Raw genomic sequence first — 26,071 nt, forward strand, 5'->3', positions numbered from 1 at the left:
TATTAAGAATCAGAAAAAGAATTGATGCAAGTACTGTTTTAAACCACTGAACTGCCTCTAAATTCCTGTTTACTGTGACATTGACAGATAATGTGTAGGGTGCATATAATTTGCAGTGATTAATGTCGTATGTTAAATTGTGCTTGTATGTGTATGTAGACACATACACACATACAAAATGGTATTGTTATAATCATGTTTTTTAGAATATTGTAAGGGTAACTGTATATTTGTTGCTAGTTCTAGATGATACAGATATATGAGAAGAAGGGAAATGAAGAGTCATATTATTCTTAAATGTGCTGATACAGGAGGAGGGGAGAGGCGGGGGTGGGGGGAGATTGAGAGAGAGAGAAAGAGAGAGAGAGAAAGACAAGTAATACAGCATAAAGAACCCACAGGCATTTGGGCTTTCCCACTTCAGTAGCAAATAGGGGGAATAATGGGTTGGTGGTCTGCTTCCCGTTAGAAGGACACCCCTCCATCTGTTTTCAGTACAGCCTGTTTTCAATTTAAAACACAGATTTCAATACAAACCTCAATTTCTTTACTCCATTTTATATGCAAAGTGAGGCTTATGAATCAGTGTCATTGCCATAAAGGCTCAGACCAAATTTCCCCCCAAAATTCGCAGGCTGTTCATTTGAATACCTGCTTACAGTGGTACACAATGGGCATCTTTGAGAAGAAAAATTGATAATCTTCACGGAAGAGTAATTTGAATGAAATTACACTTGACAGCCTGTCTCCAAGCAAACAAGGAGAGTGAGGGAGCCTTAGCTAAGCTCTGAGGACTTGCCTAAGCCTCTGCTGTTGGAGCTTCCCAGGGAAAAAAAAATCCACACTTTTTCCTACATCTGACTGAAGCTTTTGATAATTCTCTGTAGCTGTTTCTAGCGAAGAAAGGTAGCCATGGAAGAGAATATGGAAGAGGGACAAACACAGAAAGGTATTGTGTTAAATTTGCTTTTTCTTTGCATGGAGATAATTATTTTGCCGTTCCTTATTTGCTTTAGCAGCATGCTGCAATGTTAGGGAATATCCGTATGTGACAGATGGGGAAAGATATATTTTTTTCATATCATTTACTTCATTTGTCTCTCTGCAATAGCACCTAGCTTTAATATAGGGACTATCATCTGAAATCTAGTATTAAAAGAATCTAAGTAGCAAATTTTGCATGTATACTAATAACATTGCAGGCATTTAATGCAGCCTGCTTCCCAGACCAGTCTTTGTTAACCTTCATTTATTTCATGTTTTCACGCTTGTCTAGCTGGGTCAAGGGAGTCTAGTGTGAACTATGAGAGAGCTACTCACACAATATTTGGAGCCAGTTGCAGTTGGATATCTAACAATGTAACCGGTATTTACACCTTGAATGAGAATCTAGGCTGAACAAAGACATGGAGTATATTTTGTACATATTTAGGCAGTATTGAAATTTCCCTCTGTCTTTTTTCCACTTTGGTTTTGCAATGTGTTGAAGCAGCCTTGCTATAGTTCTAATATTTTCATTGCACAGATATGCATTTTGCAGAAATGAATTTTGCAGTTTGCAGCTGAAATTGCTTTAGCAAGAGGTACACAGCATATTCAGACCATTTCTGTTCCACAGCTTCTGGTCAAGTTGAAAATAACTGAATGTTATGGGATGTGTTAGCACTTAAAGATGCAATTTAAAGTGATTGTGGTCTATTTTTTAAGGTATGGATCTTTGATATATACAGTGTTTTCGGTCTTTTCATTTAAGTGTTATTCTGTGCAAGCGACATGACAGTAGTGAAAGGAACCAATGTTTTATTCATTTTACTTTACTGCAAGCACAAAGGGTAATCCTAGTGAATATTTGCCATATTAAATTTTTATACTTTTACATTTATTTTGAATTCACTTCCACTTTTGAGGAGGATATAGGAACTCACCAAATAATGTAATATAAATTGCCTGTGAAGGCATATTTTTCTGCAATGATGCCATATTCTGTTTTTCTGCTCCCTGATCAATCTGCTTCCTACATGTAAATGTCGTGCTTTCTCATTATAAGTGACCCATTTAGGCAGAATGCAGCTTTGAATTGCTTATGGTCTTGACTTGATCTAGATGCACAGTAGATAGTGACAAGAACATTAAAGGAGGATCTATGTGCCCCCTCTGTGTGTATACATATGATGTTTATTGATAAATAGATTACTTTCTCTTTGGTGATTACAGCAGTTTCCTCAGTTGAATTTTATTATTTGCAAATGACAGAAAGAACAGGAAAGTACAAGACAGTTCAGTTTTTCTGTTTTCTTTTCCTGTTTTTTTTTTTCCTGAAGGTAAAATCAATACTTTTACAATGATTCAAATAATTTAGGGTGTTTTACACTTAGAAATTGAAGACATGCTTTTTTTAAAAAAGTCTGAAATGCGTTCTCCTTCCTAAAACAAGAAACAAGTGAATTGAACTATTTGACCAATGAATCAAAATACGTTATTGTTACCAAAAGATGTTGCTTGAAAAAACAGTGAGAAATTCAAGATGCTTAAATTCTTATTAGAGATAGAAAAAAAGAGAAAAAAAGAATAATTTTTGTATATTAAAAGAACATGTTGTTATTGATAAATTGAGTCCTCATTGTTCATATGATAAGCATTTAAATGACCAATAGCCACTCAAAATGGTGTGATTAATAGTGTGATTACAACAACTAACACTACTTACCTCCCACCCCCCGTTTGCAATGCCATGTGTTCAGCCTTTTTTTCCTTTAGCAGTATGCAGCTGTCATCACAGACAGTGGCAGGAGAATGTTAAGACCTCACAAATCACATGTATTTTTCCTTATTGGTGTGGAGGGGGATGCTGCTTAGTTTCTGTGACCATACCTGTGAACCTGTCATGTCAAGATGTCGTGTTCCCTCTTTGGATTATGACAACTTTTAAAACGTAGTTAGAGTTTAAAGAAAATTTGCTATTCAGAAGGGAAATTAAAAAACATTTTCAGTTTTGAATTTTTGGGGGTGCTTGAATGCAGATGTTGGGATGATAGGGAAGTATAGGGATGATTATGAAATCAGGGATCTCTTTAAGTTTTGCACTTTGCACTTGAAAAATATTGACCAGTACTAGTATGACTCGATACTTCTCTTTAATAGTTCCTGTTTTTTCTGCTTTTATTTAGCATGATCTACCTACGATGCATTTAATGGATATCCACGGTATAGTTCCAGGTCATCTGGACTATTTTTTCTAATTGTAGTGTTTCAGCAACTGTAATTTTAATTCATATATTCTGATTTTCATCCTCCTGCCATCTTGAGTAGAAATCTTTCTTTCTTTTTTTCCTCTGCTTTCTACAAAATCAATGGGAGTATAAATTGTCACTGCTTATCAACTCTTGCGCTTTTCATAGCAGATGCTTTGAACCTCCCACTGAACAGCATTACGTCTTGCTAGCAGCCATGATGGAAATGAATAATTTCATAGTGATGCATTTCATAAATACAATCAAGATAGCTCTAGCAGATTTGGAAGTCTTATTATTTTTGAGAATTTTATGCAATAAGATGTTGTTAAGTGCAAACATAATTCTTAGCATATTAGTTCCAAATAATTACCTTCTGTCACAGTCTCTCAACATTCTAATGTTTAAGAATTATGATTTCTTTATGTCTGTATCTTGGAAAATTGTCGGCAGGGAAATATATTCCTTTTTTCTTTTTCTCTGAAAATAATTAATTACTAGACACTGTGTAGTTCAAAGTAATGGACATCTCCCCCTCTCCTCATTTTCTTTCTACTGGCATTAGTGTGTTTTCATACTGGCATTAGTACCCTTAATATGGTAAATTGAGATAATGCTGTTGTCCAGCAGTTCTCATGGGTAAAGATGTAAACATTGAAAACAAGAATACTTTGTATTCATACATTTCCTGTTTTAAAGTGTTAGAAGACTTGTTGTGCCCCCCCCAACCCCCATTTTTTGATACCTTGATACCACATTTCCTTTGCTAGGAAGCCAGTACAGGTTGGGGAGAATGTTTCAAAGGTATTTGCTACGCAGCTGTTTGTAGCTGTCTAAGAACTGAAAGAGTATAGGAAATCTGGCTGAAATGTAAGGTATGTGAACCCTAAAACATATTCTAATGAAGCACAAATTCAAAATATCTCAGAAATATCAACACGTTCCAACTATTCCATGGCACTGGCATTATGCTACATGCCTAGACCAGTTACATACTAAGACTTTTGACTGCAAATTCACTGTCTGGAAAACTCGTGATAACAAAAGCTTGCAATGGATTTGACTGGTTTATTTTTCAAAAAATATCAGCTCCACTTAGAAGCAGAAGTTTCACTGATGTCTTCAGGGATGCATGCTAATTTTGAAAACTTCATGCATAAATTTGCATGTGGCAGTGGTAGGTCTCAACTGCCAGTGTTTGAAAGACAGTGATGTCAAACTCTTAGCTTTGCTATGTGGAAAAAGTTATAGGTCCAGTTCCTGCACTTCAGGTCTTCCCTCTCTGAAAACATTAAGATTGAAATGATGTTCCCAGCCCCAGTTATCCACCCATTCATCTCCACAGAGAACTTTTCAGAGGGCAGGCACTGTAATTTTTTGAATTGTAAGGGACTTGGTACAGAGAAATTAAGGATTATTCTCACCTCTTAATCTGTTTCAGAAAAAAGAAACATTCTGCAGCATAGTAAGTCATACCACTTGCACTAAATTGAAAATAAATTTGCTTTTTTAATAATTCATACATAACTTCATTTTGTAGTTTGGATTCCTTTATAAAACAAACTCTTGGGAATGGATGGAGCATCTGTGTTTGTACAGCAGTAAACATGAGGAAGAAACTAATTTTACTTTAGCTCTCTTGGCTGTAGTAAACCTAACAAACACAGATAAGGTTCCACTGATAGATAGCAAAAAACTGTGTAGTATTATCTGTGACAAGAAATGGTTGAATGCCAGAAAATAAATAATGACTTGGATAGTGATTGCATTAGTGATATAAGTGGATCTGCAGCCTGTTATCAGATCTTTTTCATTTGTACCACAGCATGCCATTAAAGGAGAGCTTTAAGCAGAGTTTTGGAAGAACATCATAAGGAGTTTAGGATGCTATCAGTACTATGTACACACAGCCCCTGCTTCTTCAGCCATGAGAGGCTGAATTATTTCCTCTTACTTTTTGGAAAATGGCAGACTGACTAGTAGAATTCTACAGACTAGATGAAAGTGATGTGGTTTTTTTCATATTAAGAAATAAACTAACAGCCAAATAGTCAAAACACTGCTGGCATCCTTTGTAAGTTAGTCTTCTAAATATTTTTATTTACTTCTAAGAGAGAAGAGTTGTCCAGTTTCTCTTTTGACTGTTGCCACAAAGTTGGTTAAATAAAAATGAGAAAATATCAATATTTTGCACTTTGATTTTGTTTGGTGACTACACTTGTAAATAAAGCAGAAAAGTTATTTTTCATTCTTTAATGTATATGTCACACTAAGTGTAGGCGATGCTTGTATCTTCAGTTAGATGCTTTTTATATTATCTTCAGTGAGATCCTTTTATATTGTTAGTATGATGTCTAGTCTTATAGGACCTCTGAAGTGCAATCAGTTTCACGAACAAGTTGGAAATGGTTTTTAAATTTGGCCTTTTAAGTAGGAAGTTGCAGACATTTGCTGGCTGATATTCTTCATACAAAACATGGATTTGTAATGCTTGATTCTTAAAGAAAACATTGTGGGCAGATGTCAATCTTTATTTACTTTGGGAATATATTTTCAACTGTAGGCTTAGTTCCTAAGCTTGTGGTCAGATTGGATTTTTGCAAGTTGCTGCAGAGTAGAATGATCTTAACTTTCATCACGTTTATTGTTGCCTGTTTTTAAAAGTGTGTGTGTTATAAGAGCATCAGATAAAATATTCACTCACTTAATTACAAAGTCCCTAACAGAGTAAATAATTTTCCTTATTAATCAATGTTAAATATGGAAGTAAATTTTAGCATCTGGTGAATGCTGTATTTCTCCTTAGTAGTTAATCAATATGGTTTATTAAAGAAAAATGCAATAACATTCAATATGAATTTGAACTTAATTGTTTTAATACTGTAAGAGTTATTCTCCTTTGTGTAGTAACTACAGGCTACCTTACTTAATATTCTTACATTAGGAACAGTGAGTTGGAGAGCTGGAATTTGAATATGTTATTATTCAATACATTAGGCTTTTATTCACAGATAATGATGTAAATAAATTTAGTCTTGCTTGCTTATTTAATCTTTAACATTGAAGTGTCTCTGTTAACGCTAGAAAACTTTGTATTTCTTACAGGCTTAACATTATACTAGTCCTAGGCATGAAAATCCAGCATTAATAGGACCTAATTGAAATTTTATATACACTCTTACAGGGCAGAAAGTATTCCAACTGCCCTAAGGAAGATGGAATCCTCAATTCGATGTGTGAAAATTTAAGTCTTCATGGTAATTTTGAGACTTGGATGTCAATTTCATAAATAAGCTATATCAAAAAGATTTTTTATAAGAGATGTAATTTCCCAGGAAAAAAGGTGTTGAATGTATTTTAAATTAATGATAATTTTTGACAATATACTGTGTCAACATAGCAATATGAATTTATAAAAAACTTTTTCTACCCTTTGTGAAAGTAAAGGCTCACCTTTGGGGAAAAAGGGCTACTCTGGTTTTCTTATTACTCTGAAAAAATAAGCATTTTTTTAGTAAGGATAATACAATACTGTATATTCAACAAAATTAAATTTGAGTCAGCTTAGATCTTAGGCTCCTTATAGAGAATGATTGAGGGACTGTTATACGTAATATCTGAAAACTATTAATTTTAGATTGTGACTATGAATTAATTTCTGATAAGTACTCTAAAAAAATTTAACAGCGTGACTTTGTTACCTGTTTTGAGTTGCCTACCACTGCACTAAAATTCAAGATGGAAGAATGGATGGAATGCTGCTGGCCTCACATAACAATAATGTTTGTTTTCTTGATACAATAGTTTTTAGCTATTCATGGCTAGGCTTCACGAACGAAGATTTGGGGAGGGCACTATTAATTCTCCCTATATAGGCAGGTGATAATATGCTTTTTCCTCCTAGTAGTTTTATACAATGGATTAAGTGGAAAATACAAAAAGAAAAAAATACACATTTTTGGTCTATCCTGCCTCAGATTGTAGACACTGTTAATGATTTTATAAAACCTATAAAGAATATAAGCATCTGATAGCCTTTGAAAATCAGAATGTAAAAAGGCAAAGGGGAATATTGATCTTATAAACATTTTTTCAGTTCATATTCTGTTTGAACAATTCTATTTAGAATAATTTTCAGTGAATTCAAGCAACTAAAATGCATAGTTCCTGTTGATATCTTATCACATGGCTGATTTCTGAGACAGGACAGCAAGTCTCAAATTGATGTGTTGTCACAAATCTTTTGCTTGGGGAGTGGGGAGTTATAGAAGCTTCAGTTCCACTGCATAAGGAACAAGTCTTGTCATTTTCTTAGTTGGAGAGAGACCAAACTCAGAGCATCAAAATTGTGAAGGTCAGAGATATAGAAAACTGTAAATTTTTCTGTACATGTGCTCTAGGGCCTTATGAAGGAACAGCACTGTCACAAAAAAAATGGTTCAAGTATTCTCTTAGCTTGTCCATAACAATTCTTAGGCCTCAATGCACTGTCTCAAGAAGGCTAAATTTTGTATTCTTTTTTTCCTCTAAAACTTTCATCTCCTTCATACTAGTTATCACGTAGGAGTTCAGTACTCCTCCCAAAATTTGTACTGCAGCCATCTGGGACAACATTTTTTCAAATGACAGATTCTAAAATACAACTGCTACTCAATGCAAGCTTTATTCTTCTCTTTACAGTTATAATACACCTGATATTTGCAGTTGGACAGTTTCCGAAGATTTTTTATTTGGTTCACATAGTGAAAGTTTTATTTTTTTCCCAATAGCGATAACAATAAAACTATACATCAAAGGAATATCACAATAAATTTAGTATAAATTTTAACAAAATTTTGTCTTTTTAATAATGGCATGAGGAGAGCAGTTAATTTGCTGCAGTTCTGCTGCTAGACTTGAACAAAAGATGCATTTGCTGCACTTTTGATATATGAGCTTTGAGGAGAGGTGCTACTACCAGAATGTAAACAAACTAGGAGGAAAATGTACTATTTTTCTTCCCTCACTCATCAGTATCTTCCCATTTTTACCCCAAGAGTGTGTTTTATTTTTATTCCTCTTCCTGAAAAAAAAAGCTCTTTGTGGTTGATTTCTATCTTGCTCTTCAATTTTCTGTGGAAGCACTTTCTTTTTAGCACCTGGAAGGCTTGGAAATTAAATTCTGCAACATTTTTCAATTTTTTTTGGGAACATGTAATATAAGATGACAAGTGCTTCATGTTTATTAATTAAGTCATAGCTGGTTACATCCTACTTCTCAGATTGCAGCACAATGACTTTATACAGGTAAAATTGGACATTAAGGAGGAATTTGAAGGAAGAGAGTATAGTAGCACAGTGATAGCAGGGATTTGCAGGGATTGCTCTGCATTGAGACACAACGGGAAAAAAGTAGAGATGACTGATGATTGTGCTGATAGACGTTCAAGAGAGGTAATGTGATGAAAAGAAGAAAGTAGTAAGCAATATAATTGGAAAGACTTTCAGAGGGCTTCTGAAGTTTGAAACTGATAAGGAAATAGGGGAATCATAGAATTGTTTACGTTGGAACGGACCTCTGAAATCATCGGGTCCAACCATAAGCCCAGCACTCCACCACTAAACCATGGTGGAAGACAATATAAGAGTTAAAAGAATATTTGACAAGTTTTATAAGAACTTATTAGGGGCATAAATTTGGATTATCTTTTAAAAATAGTGAATATATAATCTAGGAACATTTTTTCCCACCAAGTAAAACAGCAGGCGTGTTCATGGCTACTATGATAATATTGTAATATTACTATGGCAATATTGTAACTGTGGGCAGATTCTAGCTATTTGAAGTTAGAGGTGAGAGAAAGAGGGGGAGCAAGTCTGGTTTTACCTTAAAGTGATGAGAGGTAGGAAAGATTCTTTTAGTTGGAAAAGGAAAGTATATCACTTCACATTCATGAAAAAGTTATCACAGTTGACCTGTTGGCCTACTTTCTGTGGTGAAGGAAGCTGGTACTGTATACCCTTGCTTAGCAAGGTGATGTAGCTAGTGTGGGAAGTTCTACAGTGTAGTGGCACCCTCTACTACTGGTGAATCAGCTTAGCTTTCTTTATGTAGTTCATCAAAACCTCCCACCCCCTGATTTCCCACCAAATCTTCTTTAGTCTATTAAGATATATGCAATAGTAAGCACCTGGCATAACTTTGAATCAGTTTAAAAGCCTTTAGAAAACAACCATGGGAAGAGCTTGGCATATGTCTTTGCAGCTCTCACGTGAGTTCATGTTTGGTCATAGCTAAGAACTTAGACTTGCTTATTTTTATACAGGAGTAGTTCCTGAGTTTCTGATGCCATGGTTTTTATTGGTATCACAGGGTGAGATGACAAAACCTATCCACAGTACGTACTCATCCCTATGTTCGGATGGTACAAAGCTCAAATTCATATCTCTCCAGAAGAAAGCTGATACATACATGCTGTTATGTTCTACTTCTATCTACCACATTGTTTGTTCCCCATCTCTTTTACCCTTCTATGACACATCTCACTCCAAACAACCTTCAACCTTCAAAAGATCTTCCACTCTGTTTCAATGAAAGTTACTCTCAGTACCTTGAATGCTTGGAGAATGTTTGTGGTTACCTAACTAACTGTGAAGTCATTCAGTTGAGGATTCCTTTCCTTGTCAGTGAATGCCAATAGACAAGGTAAAATTACCTTAACCTTTACAGAAAATTAATCCTTGCCTTTTGCCAGTTTAATACCATAATGTTTCCTCACGTCATATGTACTAGGTGATTTATATTCAGCAACTCCTTGCTCTTTACTGGCCTGCTTGTTCTGGGACCTCTATGATGAGCAGTTATTTCCAACTACGTTTTGTAGTTGGAAATAAATTATTTGCCATGTTCATGGTGCAACTTGGAGTTGGGATCTGGTCTGTGGGATGCTTACATTTGATATGCTTCATTTTCAATGGAAGAGGAGGGGAACAACTGAGCTGAAGGTGCTGCCATCACTTGGAGAAGACAAATTCTTCTATGCCCCGCCTGAGTACAATGTTAAACAGGTCAGGTAGCTGTAGTAGAAGAAAGAGGATGCAGTAGCTGCCAATGGATGCAATGAGCCCGAATTCAACCTCTTTGCCTGCTGGATTAGGGCATTATGAAAAACCTTAATCTGTAAACAGATTTTTATTTTTACTGATAATTATAGTGGTACAATAAATAATATTCTCAATTCTGTATATGGTATGAACGAACATAAACTTTAGAAGGATAGCATTTTCCAAAAAGGTTATATACCAATGAAGACTTGAACTCAGGTTTAGTAGGTTGATAAGTCACTGTAAATAGTAACACAATATGCATAACCGAGGATGAAAGTAACTGTCTGAAATTGCCTTGAAAAAAGGACCATTGACTACTAACCACTGTGTTAGTCATGAAAGTATTCAATTATATTATTGAATATTGTATTATTGATTTTTAAACTAAGTAGCTTTAGTGTGAAATGCTTCCCACTTAACATGGTTTGCCAGTGTTCATGACTTGTTGATAAACCACTCCTGTATAGAAAAGGAACTTACATTTCTAGCTGAATGACACAAATACAGTTATTTACTTTATCATGTAATAGTGTATGTTAGATATATAAAATGCTTTCCTAATTGTTGTGGTGCTTCAATATAGCAGTACAATAATCTTCAGAGACTTTCTCAGCCTTCTAATTTCTTACTGAGAGGTTGACCACTACTTCTGACCAACACACACATTTGATGTTATAAAAAAACATTACCGTGATTTCCTCCACCTTTCCTCTTAGTTGTAGGTTGCAGTTCCCTGTAAACATCTGCAGATTCTCTTTGCAGTTCTCATACTAGTGAAGTATGGTATTGGCATGTTACTTAACGAGGTGGCTGAACTAGGTTGAAATGAAACAGTATCCTGTTTTCCAAGTGTTCATAATCAGTTTGAGATCTCCTCTGAGCCATAAAACATCTCTACTATTTAGTCTTGACTATATTTACTACATAATGCTTGCCTTTTACTGGAAAATTCGTAGTCCTAGTAGAACATGAAGAACCCCTTTCATTCACACTGCCCACCAGTGTTGGGCAATGACTAGGATTTGCTTGTAAGTGTATATATTGCCCTTGATTACTTCCAAAATTATACATATTAGTAACTTAAAAATCTGAAAAATCAATGACCAAGGCTCTGATCCTGCAAAGTCTTAAATATGTATCTTTGATGTCCTGCACTGTGAGTAATCCCATTGGTTTTATACCAATGTAAGCAAAAAGGAAGCACATCTAGTCTCTAAGATTAAGACCTAACAATGCCATGGAGTAATTTGCATGTAGCTGTCAGGGTTTTGGCAGGAAATCTGTGAAAGGATATGATGATGCAATTTAGGAGGGCCTGAGGGGAGACTAGAAGGAAAGTTGAATGAAGTTTGTTTATGAGCTGAGGGGGTTTTTTTGTTTGTTTTGTGTGGTATTACAGTGATTAATATGCTTTGGGGTCTCCTGTCGCTGTCTTCAGGTTCCAAAATTATTTTTTTTCTCCTTAAATGCTTTATTTTTTAAGGGTTTTTGTTTGTGGTTTTCCTTTGAATTAGTAGAATTCGGATTTACTCCTGGGCAGGGTATACTGGACTTTGTAGTGGTATTGAACAATTTTGCTAGTGTGTCTTGTTCACATACTTAAGCGAAAATGATCATCAAATTTTCTGTGCAGATGGAATTTTTCCCAAGGCAGGCTACTAGTGACCTTCTTTTTACCTTTTTTTTTCTGCAACATCGTCATGGTCTGCTTTCTAAGATTATCTGGGAGTTTACTTTTATTAAATGTCTCCTGCTAGTGCAAGGGCTAACACTGGTGTTATCCTTTGTGCTGTCCTCTTGTAACAAACTATAGATGAGACTTTTGGTCTTTGAATGCAGGTCTGGAGCAGCATGTTGGTTATTTGCTTGTGTTTTTTGGGATAGATGGAGTAAATTTAATAAATCCTTCTGAACTGAGGATCTATTACAAGGCTTTCTGTTATTAGAAGGTTCTGGACTCTGGCAATGTCTACTGTTAGCAGTAGGCATTTTTTTCTGACATGTTTATCTTAAAACTGTGCTGTTTAAAATTTTAAAGGGAAAAAAGATACTATTTTTAGCTATATGTAGAGTTTGTGTATCTTCTAGTTTTATTATATCGTTTTAATTATACAGATAAAACTAATTTAAAAGGTGATCATCACTGTGACTATCCTAAGAGTTCAGCAAAACATGTATGCTACAACCACACCCATAACAAGTGGCACAAAGGCCAGAAAGTAAAAATTAATTTCAGCTGTTCAACAGCATATGGAGACTACCATTTCTCAAAGATGTTATCTTTCAATCTCTCAAAATTATTCTAGATTTATGGACACTGTTCACTAGTGAAAACACTGGAATAATTATAACCCAGTGGTGAATAGGTCTTTTAGGTCAGCTGTGTTTATGCTAGTGGTTCAGACAAGACATTTTTCTCCCCCCTTCCCATCTGGTACAGTCATCAAATATTTAAGACACAGGGGAACCTGTTAAGGACATTTGAGCTTTTTTATTTGCTTTATGGATGTGTTTGCACATGGGGGACTTTTGCTATTAATATTTTTTTCATTTGATCTATTTCATGTCTATATCATCTGTATTGTCTGTGCTTCCAGCAGATATCCTTCCTTTATTACCTGTCATATCCCCTTCTAGAAGATGCATACATGTACTTTATTACATATTTATTGACAGTATTGACTTCTAAAGTCCAGTTCAAATACCTCTGAACTGGATCTAGAGATTTTAATATACAGATTTCAAGACTTAAAAGTACCTGTAGCTAGCTGTGTGTTTGTTTTGTTAATATTATACACAACCACTAAGAGCTAAAATACACTTTTCATTCCTGATAGAAGTAGCTATGTCTGTGCCTGGGGATTTACCTTATAATACAATTATTCCTGCTTGTCTGTCTTGATTTATTCCTCATACTGTTTTATTTTTGTTATTATCTTTTAGTGTAGACTCAACTGCATTTGATGTAGCTGCTGCAGTTGCTAAATCTTGTGATATCCTCTGGGATATCATTTTTCTCCTTTGGTTATTCTTGACTTCATCATTCCTGATCTTTTTTTTGACTGTGTACAAACTCTGTACCTCAAGTTAGAAAGATGGACTGTCTCCTACTAGAGCTATGAAAGTACTGGCACTCCAGAATTGCTGATCTGTAATCATTCCTCTAATCTAATATCCTGACAAGGTCATAGCCTTCAATGTTGCTACAGAATGTGGGGTTTTTTTATTTCTAAAGGGATAATTTTACTAGGCTTTTTGTGATCCTTCAGGGACAATGAATTACACAATGGTCCAGATGTAACAAGCAATATAACGTAGCAGCCATTAAACTAAATTATTGCAGTCATCCTTACTGTGCTTAATCTGTTAACGTTTTTTTTCCGTAACAACCTCAGTGTGATAAACTGTATAATTTAAAAGCTTCTATACAGAAGTGTGATTAAGAATAATTTGACTAGGGGTAGTAGTGGGTCATAATGATACAGAATTTTTCCAGGTAGGCATGGTCATAAATTCTATAATAAATTAAACTAGTAAGTAGTAAAATATAGAATACTTACATAGAATTAATATAATGAAACAAATTTTCTCTTTGTATGTGGGAAAACATGTTAGAAAATTCCACAGTAATCTGTTTGCTATTGTCAGAATATGAAAAACTTTCAATATTTTTTGTTTTAATGATGTTATGTAAAAGAGGGTAATTATTTGAATTTGCTTGATGCCATTGCTTTGACTGTTTGTTTTTATGCTTTGTGCATTATCAATCATTTTATGAGATTGTTTGTTTTACCTTTGTCAAGAAGAATTAAGAAAACACCTCTTTTCTAAGTGTCTTTATGACTGTTGGGGTAGAATAGCAGTTGCTTTGTCAGTGTCACAGTGTTTATTTTAATCTCTGAATTAATTTTCTTGGTTGCTAGGCAATTTTACTTCATAGTTTTAATGGAAATGACTCATTCAGTGTGCTCTCATTTCATAATATGCAATCGTTTACTTTAAAACTGAAACTAGGTTTCTCTATGACATAATGGCTGACAAATACTCATGTCATATATGATTTTCTTATGATAGCTAATAAAATATCCACATTTCTGTTATTCATTCCTGTATTTCTTGTACACTCCAACAAAGCTATTGTAAATCTTAAGTATTCAGTAGGGGCAGAATTGGTCTTTTATGCATATGTAGAGGATATATGCTTTAATGTCTGACATTTTAGAATTTTTTTAAAGCAGCTTATGGAGCTGGTTCTGTAGTATGTATTTATACTGGTATCAGTTCAGTCTTTCTACATCCTCAGTAGTAGTGGTGTGATAAGTGCTCTGTATCTCAGTTACTCAGCCTAGAGATATATTCAGCAGATCCTACTTATTAACAGTTCAGGGAAGTTGAAAAATAGGTATGAATATTCAAAGTAATAATAACCATATTTTAAGGAAAACCGCTCAACAGTTGGTAGTTCTGGAGGTTTTTCGTACTGTAAAAATGTAATGCCCGAGGACAGTTTCTTTACACTTTAAAATATTGTTTTCTGCTATTTCGATACTGTTCTTATTTCAGGACAAATATATAGGAAAAAGAACTTTAAAGAAACAGTTTCCTCAATATCAGGGTAGTGCGGAAGTGTATGCTTTTTTTATTTTGTTGCTATCAGTTATGCTTTCATTTATTCTGAGCTATCAGCTAGTGAAATACTGTCTTTTGGCTTGTTATCTCTGTTCCACTCTTATGTTTCTGTGTTGGTGAACTGCGCAGCTTGAAAATAAATGAAATCCCCCCTGCTTCTCTATAGAAGGAAATGATCGTGTAGGCCAGAATGCCAAACATAGTCTCTGTGCTTCTGACATTGGTTCAGGTTTATCAGCTCAGTTTCTTTTGCCAGAGCATCATTCTGCTTGCTTAGTTGCTCTTTATTTTCCTTCTTCCTAGTTTATCATAAACTTATCTTCCTTTTTGGTACAGTTAGTGCACTGAGGACCACAGCTGATTTAGTTTATCTATGTAGTTTGTGGCCATCAAAACACAAAATGCTGAGTCCAGTTCACAAACAAATAATACGTTATCAAGATAGAGAAAACTGGGAGTGCTGTATATTTTAAAGATTTTGTATTTAGTACACAGTCTTTCAGTATCTATTGATACAAAAATCCTCTGGCAAAATCTTCCAATTGTTAACTTACAACTTAAATACTGGTAATGGTAGTGTAAGGTAAGCAACAATACTGTGAAGTTTTTGAGCTTTGTAATTGGATTTGAGAGAAAATAAACTCAAAAAAATCACACAATTAAAAGTGTTTTCAAGATTTTTTCAAAAGGATATAGAAGAAAAAAAATTAGATCATTCAACTGTATTCCTTACAGCACAAAATGCTTTTGTTCAGTTTTTTGTTATATTTGAGCTAATAAGGTGGGTAGTTAGCCAGAACATTTGCAACTGTAATGGTAATGGACACTGAAAGCAAGAAGTTAGATCATTTGTATTCAATGCATACTTGGGAGACTGTCTCACTTTCTGTAAATGAGAGATGGAATATGCAGCCAAAATTAATAAGATTATGTTAGTGAGTTCTCCCAGCTCATCTTAATCTATTTTAACACTTAAAGAAAGCATTACTGAGGTGATAGTTTTCAGTTTGTGAAACTGAGTTATGAAATTCCTGCAAGAGAAATATAAAAATGTTAATGTGGTTGGAAGCAAACCTCTGGGGAAAATGAAATAAATTTCTTAATGAACAAAAGCCATACCCCAGGCTTCTTGAGGCAGAACAATTACTTGGATAAACTTGTTGTAAAAACAATTGCTTTAGTGTACTAGTTTTACAAAATACCAACAACTGCCTTACAACAAATGGGGTAAAGTGAAAAAAAAACCCAACAAAAATCCGACCAAAGGCCTTAAGGTAGTTTCAGTAGTGTGAGCTTCAGTAAGTACAAACATTGCATGTATTCTCTGTGTTAGAGGAGGTTTAGATTGGATATTAGAAAGAGGTTCTTCACCCAAAGGGTGATTGGGCACTGGAACAGGCTCCCCAGGGAAGTGGTCACAGCACCAAGCCTGCCAGAGTTCAAGAAGCGTTTGGACAATACTCTCAGGCACAAGATGTGATTTTTGGGCCTGGTCCTGTGCAGGGCTAGGAGCTGGACTTTGATATTCCTAGTGTGTCCCTTCCAACTCTGGATATTCTGTGATTCTAAGATTCTAAATGTACACAGTTACAAAAAGGAAATATGTCACAGCAATAATTTCCATCATACTTGGTAATTCTGAGGAATGAAATTGTTATGAAATAGTGAAGTTATCAAAAGTTATGTTATTGGATTAAAAAGTAAGGTCTTCTTTCAGTCAGTAATTTATAAGTTACTATTTTAGAGATAATTTTTTTAAAATTATTGGGACATCATTTAAGATTCTGAATTGAGGTATGAACTATGTGAAAGAGATTATCTGTGCCCTTGAAAAATCTTAGTGGAACACACTGTGTCTTGATTTCCCATCTGTGAAAAGCCATATAGGACATAAATAAGCTTTCATTTCCTCAGCTCATTCTATGTCTTATCACTTTAATAGAGGTAGTCTTTATATTTCTGCTATGGAGATCATAGCCAAGGCCTCTAGGTACTAAAGCAAGATGAATTATGCCAGGGAATACTTACTGATTGGTAAATAAATAAACAAATTGCAGGCATTAAATGTTCTTTTCTATTAAAGGTGAAATACAGGGTAATTGAAGATTCTTGTCTGTCCCACCCTAATTTCTAACCAAATATTTTATTAAAATGAGCAAAACTAAAGGAGTTGCATTCATTATGCATATGGCATATGTGTTGTTAAAATGAGGAGTGGCAGACCTTTGATTTTTAGCAGTGACATAATCTAAGGCAGAATGCTGTGATATACATATGGTGGATGTCTGTACAGCATGCCAAAGGAAGGAACAGTTCGGAAAGTTGTTAACTTCATCTCCTTCAAAAGAACTGAATTTCTTAGCGATAATGTGGAATGGAAAGGTCAGGACAGATATTATTCTACTAGGGATTAGTGCCTTTTTTACTCATTTTACAGAAGTGATACTCAACAGTGAAAAATTAGCCTTTGTTTGCTTATTTGTTTTTAAAAATATACATTTTTCTCAGATGAATGACTGTTTTTCTTTAGGAAGGTGACTGTAATATTTTCTCAGCTATTGAAATGATGACAAAATTTATTCTGTCTTCAGCAGCAGAAAAACAGACTGTTATATCAGCACATGATAGAGTATAACCCTGAATATGAAGAAAATTTCAGGCTGAAAATTAACAGATCTAAATCTTAATAGAAATATGCTTAAAAGACTGTTTCTTAAATGTATCTGCTTTCTTTAAATAAATTTGGTGTACTGACCATGCAAAGAGAGTCTCTGAGCATCTTCTGTGGTGTGTGGGATGTGGTCCCATCATGTCACAGTGCATCCAGTCTCTATCCAAAACTGTAAGCACCACCATCTAATTTATCTTAGTGGAAAGAGTGCACTGTGGTGAGCTCTGCAGTGTTACAGCAAGATTTATTTGTGCTATTTAGGCTATCTTGTTTAAATGTTGTTTATAGATCTTTCTTTAACACTGCTGTCTGCTAACTAGATGTACGATTAGATTAGTTGTTGAAACCAGCAGCTTCCTGCATGCCCCTTGCTTTGTTGCAAGTTTGAAGTCCTCATATATAGCAGCTCCAGAAATCATGTGATATGAACAAAATCTCAGAAGTTTCATTACAAAAGCAAATTTCTGGCCTTCATGGCTTCAATAAAAAAGTTATCCTTAAAATTACATATATAATATATTATGTTAATAGAATATGGATTGTATGGAGGCCCTGACAGTGCTGGTGACACTTGCAGCATGCATGAGCCTATTCTTGTTTTTGTTTGCATAGTTCTAAATAATTTGAAATATTATTAGTTGGTCTTGGGGGTTTTTTTCCCTTTTTTGTTGCTTTTTCTTTTTTTTCTGTGATAAAGAGTAGCCCTCAGCTCTTGGTATTTTAGTTTTAATGTCAAAGCACATGATGGATCTAGTGTTTGCCACTAATTTGCTGAGTAATACTGAAGAGCAGTTCTGTCCTCAGACAACAAATGTTGCAATTAGAATGACTGAAAGCAATTATAAACTATTATAAACTTCTCTAGATATAAAAGTAGGCAGGAAGAACTTATTACAGTTTAAACAGATGAAGTATAGAACATAAATTTTTCTGAAGTTTTCTTGTAGTATGTGGGCTGAGGAAAAGTGGATGGACCTTCATATTCAACATCCAGTCAGAAATTGTAGTAGCAGGGTAAGCTTGCTAGAGAGGATTAATGATAATGCTAAGTCAGTCCACTGAGGCATATTTCCAACTATTTCCAGTCTTTTTTTCAAGAAAAAGTATTCAAAAGAAAGATCTGCATTAATTTTATACAAATTTGATACTAACCTATGAAATTCCATTTATTAATTCAAAAAGATTTTTGTCTTCAAAATTCTATCCAATCTTAAAGAAATTTCTTGGGAAGTCTGAAAGGGGTTTCTACTTGATTTTTTTCCCCATACATAAGTGCAGTGCTTTCTTTGTATTGAGACATGCTGTCATGGTTTAACTCCAGCCATCAGCCAAGCCCCACTCAGTGGCTCACTCACTCCCCCATCAGCAGGATGGAGGAGAGAATCGGGAGGGTAAAAGCTGAAAAATTCATGGGTTGAGATAAAGAGAGTTTAATAGGAAAAGTCACACGCTCAAGCAAGACAAAACAAGGAATTAATTTACTGCTTCCCATGGGCAGTCAGGTGTTCAGCCATCCCCAGGACAACAGGGCCCCATTACACGTAATGGTTACTTGGGAAGACAAATACCAGCACTCAAAATGTACCCCCCCTTCCTCCTTCTTCCCCCCAGTTTATATACGGAGCGTGATGGTATGGAATATCCCTTTGGTCATCTGAAGTTACCTATCCTGACTGAGTCTCCTCCCAGCTTCTTGTGCACTTCCAACCTCTTTGCGAGTGTGGCACCATGGAAAGCAGGAAAGGTCTTGGCTCTGTGTAAGCACTGCTCAGCAATAACAAAGACATCTCTATATTGTCATCACTGTGTCCAGCACAAACCCAAAACACAGCCCCATGGCAGCCACTGTGAAGAAAATTATCTTTACTCCAGCCCAAAACCAGCACACACACATAGAAAACTATTTGACCATAAGTAAACACAGCTGTTTGTGGGAGAGAGATATACTGGTGGAAGAGATAGTAAACAGAGAATGGATTGTTTAGTCATGAAACAGTGCTTTTCTGAATCTTGTCTAGAGACAGGTGAAGTAGTATCAAATGATGCTTAGAAAAAGAATGTAGCATGAGCTTGCAATCTTGAGTTATAATCCATAGTGGGTTGTACTAGCTATGCAATAACTATTTTATTTTCTGAATATAACTATACTGTATTTACTAGAAAAGCAGGGTATGTAACATTATGCTAAACAGTTTAATTTTCTCAGTTCTGGGGAACAAATTATAAATTATAAATTACGATGAACAGAGCTTCAAGAGTATATTTTGAGACAAAAAAATGCATTTTGTAGAATATCTGCCTTTGTTGTGAATCAAACTTTAAGCCATAATATTTCAGAGTCATGAAATAAAACAGGCCAATAAGACTTCCTGTGCTAGCTTTAGAGGTAGAGCACAGTTGTATGTTGGTATCCCTCACCAAGTGAAATTAGTAAAGAGGAAAATAGAAAGTGATTGCAGGTTTCTCATGCTCCAGTGTTCAGCAAAGTAAAGTAGATCTGAGGGTGAACTAGTCTGGAAGAAACAAATTATTCCCTCAATTCATTACCACTGGAAAACGAAAGAACAACAAAAGAGTGAAGAGGACTTTCATTGGGAGGGAATTCTGAACATCTATGCAGTACGTAAGATGGCTGCTACCTGAAGTTGTATGTCATGTCTGCTTATATTTACAAAATTTCAATTAATAAGGATTAATTGAAAATATCAGTCTCAATGTAATAAAAAATTGACACATCTTGAAAGTGTGAAATGTTCTTAAGGCTCAGGAACCAGAAAATGAGTGAAAGAATAGAAGATCCTTTAGAAAACAAAGAAAAAAAGCAAACCAACAAAATACAAACACACAAAGGCAAAACAAGAAGACCCCAAACTTGTTTTAAGTTGCTTAGAGTTGATGACAATTGATGTACTCTTATACAGTTAACTATTTTATGATAGTAAGGCTTGTGACTCCCTGCAGCCGCTGCTTGAGTAAAAGTTGTCCTTTAGCAGGTTCTTTCATTTTAATAATTGATTTTCTGGCTCTGGTAATAACAGGGCTACTGAGGACATATAATTGGAGGCTCTGTATCTAGGGATGTAGTAAAATGCAGTGGGGGGATAGAGACAGTGTGAAGTGTTAGGTCATTATTCAATGAAGATCTGCACTTGCAGGAGCTGTACAGTGGAGCACATCTGATGGGTCAGAGACTGTTGGGGCTGTGTGGTCTTACATGGAGTCAGAGGGTGGATAGCTGCTGCAATTGCCAGCAGCTGGCAAATTAGTTACCTATATAGTTTGGGAGTGTTTTAATGTAGAGAGGGATTTGTTAGGACAGGAGAGTCTCCATCTTTTATTCTGTGTCTAGGGAATGTGATATGATATCTATACATTATTTTACTTCTGCTACTTGCTATTGAAGCAAGAAGCTGAGAGAAGAAAACCAAAATCACTTTTCAGCTAGAAGGAGTTTCTGTAGCAGTTATATTGGATCTGTGCAAAGCTGTTCGGGGCCACATTGGCACTCAGACTTCAGCCAGGAAGTTTCAAGGACTGTAGCAATTCCCCCAGGCAACAGCTGAAGACAGACAGAAAATGCTATGTCTGCGCCTAGCTGCAGAGTTCCCATGAACTCTTAGCCCTGTATCACAGAATCACAGAACATGCTGAGTTGGAAGAGACCCATAAAGATCATTGAGTCCAGCTCCTGGCCCTGCACAGAACACCCTAAGAATTACACTACGTGCCTGATAACATTGTCCAAATGCTTCTTGAACTCTGGAAGGCAGGCTTGGTGCTGTGACCACTTGCCTGGGGAGGCTGTTCAGTGCCTAACCACCATCTGGGTGAAGAATCTTTTTCTAATATCCAACCTAAACCTCCCCGACACAGCTTCAGGCTGTGTGGTTGAGTCCTATCAGTGGTCACAACAGAGAAGAGATCAGTGTCTGCCCCCCCTCCCTCTTCTTCCCCTCATGAGGAAGTTGCAACTGCAATGAGGTCTCCTTCAGTCTCCTCTTCTCCAGGCTGAACAGACCAAGTGACCTCAGCCGCTCCTCATAGGGCTTCCCCTCAAGGCCCTTCACCATCTTCATTGCCCTCCTTTGGACAGTCTAAAAGCTCAATATATTTCTTATATTCTGGTGCCCAAAACTGCACACAATATTCAAGGTGAGGTGCCACAGTCCGAGGGGGGATGGGGCTGTGACACAGCACGGATGGGTTCGGAGACAAGATAGGGGTGCAGATGGAAAGCTTTATTGAGGCATGCATGGGATTTTTTATCAGTTCAGGTGGGAAAAGGACCAGAATATGGGGTGGAGCATGAGACAGACAAATGGGGGAACAAATCGGGATAGAGACACAGACAAAAGGGGGAGGAAGGTGGGAGGAGCCGGGGAAGGAAAGGGCGAATGGTGGCTGTCTCCTTTCTGCAGCTTCTCCGGCCAATCAGAGATGGGAGCGAGGAAGCAGGGAGCAGGGAAGCAGGCATGCCTGGGCACGCCCAGGAAATATAAATATAGGGGCAACATACAATGTGTATATTTATAAGCACATAAAAACTGTAAAGTCTATATAATAAAGTCCTGTCAATTGCTGTATATCTTCCTCCATGCCTGGAACTGTTCCCATCCTGAATCTTGCTCCTTCACAGTGAGGCCACACCAGTGCAGAGCAGAGCAGTACAATCCCCTCCCTCGACCGGCTGGCGATGCTTTAACTGATGCCCCCCAGGACATGGTTGGCCCTCCTGGCTGCCAGGGCGCTGCTGATTCATATTCAACTTGCCATTGACCAAGACCTCCAGATCCCTTTCCATGGCACTGCTTTCCAGCATCTCATTCTCCAGTCTCTATTAACCTCTGGTGTTGCCCCATCCCATGTGCAGAATCCAGCACTTTCCCTTGTTGAATTTCATATGGTTGGTGATTGCCGAGTCCTCTAATTTGTTGAAGTGTCTCTGCAAGGCCTCCCTGTCTTCAAGGGAGTCAACAGCTCCTCCCAGTTTTGTGTCATCTGCAGACTTGCTTAATATCCCTTCCAGACCTGCATCCAATTAATTTATGAAGATATGAAGAGCTCTGGGCCTAAGATAGAGCCCTGTGGAATACCACTAGTGACAGGTCGCCAGTTTGATGTCACCCCATTCACTGTTAATATCTGTGCTCGACCCATGAGCCAATTGCTCACCCACCTCATGATGTGTTGATCCAGCTGTTTGTCCAGAAAGATCCTGTGAGAGACAGTATCAAAAGCTTTACTGAAACTCAAAAAGATTACATCAACTTGTTTCCCTTGATTTATTAGGTGGATTATCTTGTCAAAAAAGGAAATCAGGTTTGATAAGAAGGACTTTCCTCTCATGAAGCCGTGATGGCTGTGACCAATGACTGTGTTGTCTTTCAGGTGTTTTTCAACACCTCGCAGAATAATCTTCTCCATAACTCTACCAGGCACTGAAGTGAGACTGACAGGCCTGTAGTTTCCAGGGTCATCCTTCTTGCCCTTCTTGAAAATTGGGACAACATTCACCAGCTTCCAGTCAGCTGGAACCTCTCTGGATTCCCAAGACTGCTCAAAAATCATTGGTAGAGATTTTGTGATGACATCAGCTAGCTCTTTGAGGATTCTGGGATGAATCCCATCAGGCCCCATAGTTTTGTAGGGATCCAACTGGAGTAGCTGATCCCACACAATTTCTGGGTCATCTGGAAGTTGGTCATATTCACAGTCATGGTCTTCCAGCTATCTGGTATCATTAGCTAGCTTGCGGTGCTGCATAGGATGTGCATATTAATTTTTACAAAAGCATTGCTTTGCTTTGAGCAGCAACTTCAGCATAATCCACTGCTAAAGTTGTTCTTCGGTGCTACTTCCCAAAAGCTGAATGCAGTATTGCAATTAATCATAAAATGTTTCTCTACTACAAAAGAATGAATTTTCTCATTTTTACTGCCCTCGATCTTTGGCTTTGGGAAATGCAGCATAGTATCAGGAGGCATTTGTTACCATTTAAAGTATTTTGCTGCTGTCTCTCATGGAGATGTGGTTTGAAAAGTGGAGAGAAAGCTGAAGTAGTACTTTCCTTCCAATTTGGCATTGTTGACATTTGGAAAGCTCCACTTCCATGGAGGCAAAAATTCTGAAATCATTTTCTCACAAAGATTCTCACTTAAGGATGTGTTGGGGAGAAACCTAGGCATCTCTTAATCACTGGCAGATGCAAAGCAGATGACTTGGGGTGGGGAGCAGAGGGGAACTGGAAACCTTGTATGTCCTGCAATCAAGAACAGCAGACGGGGCTGTACTCATTCTTACAGAGTCACCAAGAACTGGAAATCATGGTGAACATTTGGTAAACCACCAGATACCCTTCATAAGGGCACCATAGGCTTTCCATATGATGCAGTCAGTTCAGGACGATTCTTCTGATGTCCTGTTTTGCAGAGATGCAGGAGATGCTGTGCTGTGCCCCAGCTGATGTGGACTGCTTTCCTGACAACAGTCGTTCCACAGACACAGCATACCTCTGAGTTCATGTGTGTGTACCAGTAATTTCAAGGAACGAGTCTGAGTGAATTTTTAGGACTGTTTCAAAGAGCACACCTCTGAGATTATGCTTATCCCACTGCCATTTTCAAGTCCCTCCTGTAAATCCTAGAGTTGTAAATCTTGAAGTTGTTCAAAGAAAAGCTTGCTAGATTTCCCACCCCTGAGGACAAATTGATATGTTTTTCTTTAACTTCACTCCTTGGAATAGTGGGAGGCTTTCTGGCTGTAACTTTAGAGATTGCAGCCTAGAGGGACACCATGCATAACCAATTGCATCCTTAATAATTGATTTTGAAAAATTAGTAAATAAAAACAGTGTTTCACTTTGGAAAATATTGGCATAATGATGCAAGTCCCAACATTTGAGAGAAGTTGAGTGTAAGGAAGAGGGAGAAAGAGCAGAAAGAGGAAATCAACACAACTGAATATCTGTATTACTGGTATGTAATATCTGTAAAGAATGAGAGATTATGGATTTGATAAAATATGTATTGTGTATTTAACTTAGGTGGCTTTAGAGTATTCTGATATTTTGAACAGCAAACAGAGACATGAATTCACTGTGTAGGGAATAAGGCAAGATTATAAACAAAGATAACCCTCCTGAGAGATAGAAAGGAGAGCCCCTATGTTACTTTTGCATGGCATAGTAGCATAGGCCTAAGGAGCCCTTTGAAGATGTGACAGATTTAGAATTTGATTTTGTGAAAAGAAATAAAACTGGAAGAGCCCAGAGAAAGGACCAAGTGCTCAGTAGTGTGGAATATAAAGAATGTGCATGGGAAATGTGTCTGGAAGTAAAAGGGTGGTGTGGTTCACCATATCTCTAAGCTAGCTGAACTATTAGACAATGCTGCAGGGATATTATGTATAATCTATTTACCACTCACTTATGCTGAATTTTCTAGAATAAAGTTTTCATCTTTAAGTTTGTCTGATACCAATGGTCTTGGGTAGGCATAAGGAACATTTGCATTGCCTCCCCACCTCCTGACAATAATTTACAAAAAAATAAAAAGTGTTGTAGAAGAACTATGGGTGTCTGCCAGCCACGTAAGATTTGGAACCATCAGTTTCAAGATGTGAAGCAATACCCACTCTTAGGTGTTAATCAGAAAAGTATTTCTGCTGGATGTAGGTGGTGGAGAAACTGTTCAAAACAAGAATTTTGTTAATATCGAATTGCTACATTATGGGTTCTTATAACCAGGCAACTAATGCAAATATACAAAACATTAGGAGTAAACATATAAATAAGCCCTCTGTGGATTAAAAAATAGTGTTTTCTACAGATAATGCAGAAGGCTGCAGCTATTTTTTGCTCACTGCATGGTTCCTCAGATAATTCCATTTGGTAACTGGTGACACATGCCTTTAAAAAAAAATGCTGACTTTCATTTAAAGTGACAGAGTATTATTGCTAAGAAATTGAATAATGTAGGTAAACATATATTAAATATATATTTTTTTGCATTTGGTAATATGCCATTATGAATATTTCTCTTGGTAGTTGCCAGTGTCTTCAAGCAAATTATTTGTGTTTGAGCAATCTGTTTGCAGAGAATAAAAAGAACAGAAGGAAACTGGGAAATGAAGGGAGGGGGAAGATTTTTGACCATGCCTTCAGGGGCAGAATGGAATAGAAAACCTCTAACTAGCCTGCACATATTTAATTTTTAAATATAAGTGCATGATCTAACTGTCTTGCAGAAATCACTGTGGGGTTTTTTTTAAAGATTTGCTCCTACGATGGCCATCTGTACAAATATATTCTAAATTAACCATTAGATTCTTAGCGCTTGAAAGAAGGTTTTTATATCTTAATTCTCCTCAGCTCTAGCCAAAAATGCAATATACAAAAGCTGTTTAATTCCCATTATTCTTATGGCAATATTGACTTAGTTTTGTGAACCTAGTTAAA

The 26,071-nt window shown here is 36.5% G+C and overlaps 1 protein-coding gene across 1 annotated transcript in view; it reads left to right on the plus strand.

Annotated features, from left to right (window-relative positions):
- Nucleotides 1–335: 335 nt before the first annotated feature.
- Nucleotides 336–26,071, plus strand: part of GPM6A (glycoprotein M6A) — a 118,647-nt gene continuing 92,911 nt past the window's right edge. Inside the window, exon 1 of the mRNA XM_008924785.4 lies at nt 336–949. Coding sequence (XP_008923033.1) covers nt 913–949 — 37 coding nt within the window. The 5' untranslated portion in view covers nt 336–912. The remainder of the gene's footprint in view (nt 950–26,071) is intronic.

This window comes from Manacus vitellinus, unplaced genomic scaffold (assembly GCF_001715985.3).
Source record: "Manacus vitellinus isolate BGI_N305 unplaced genomic scaffold, ASM171598v3 scaffold_0_pilon, whole genome shotgun sequence".
NCBI lineage: Eukaryota > Metazoa > Chordata > Aves > Passeriformes > Pipridae > Manacus > Manacus vitellinus.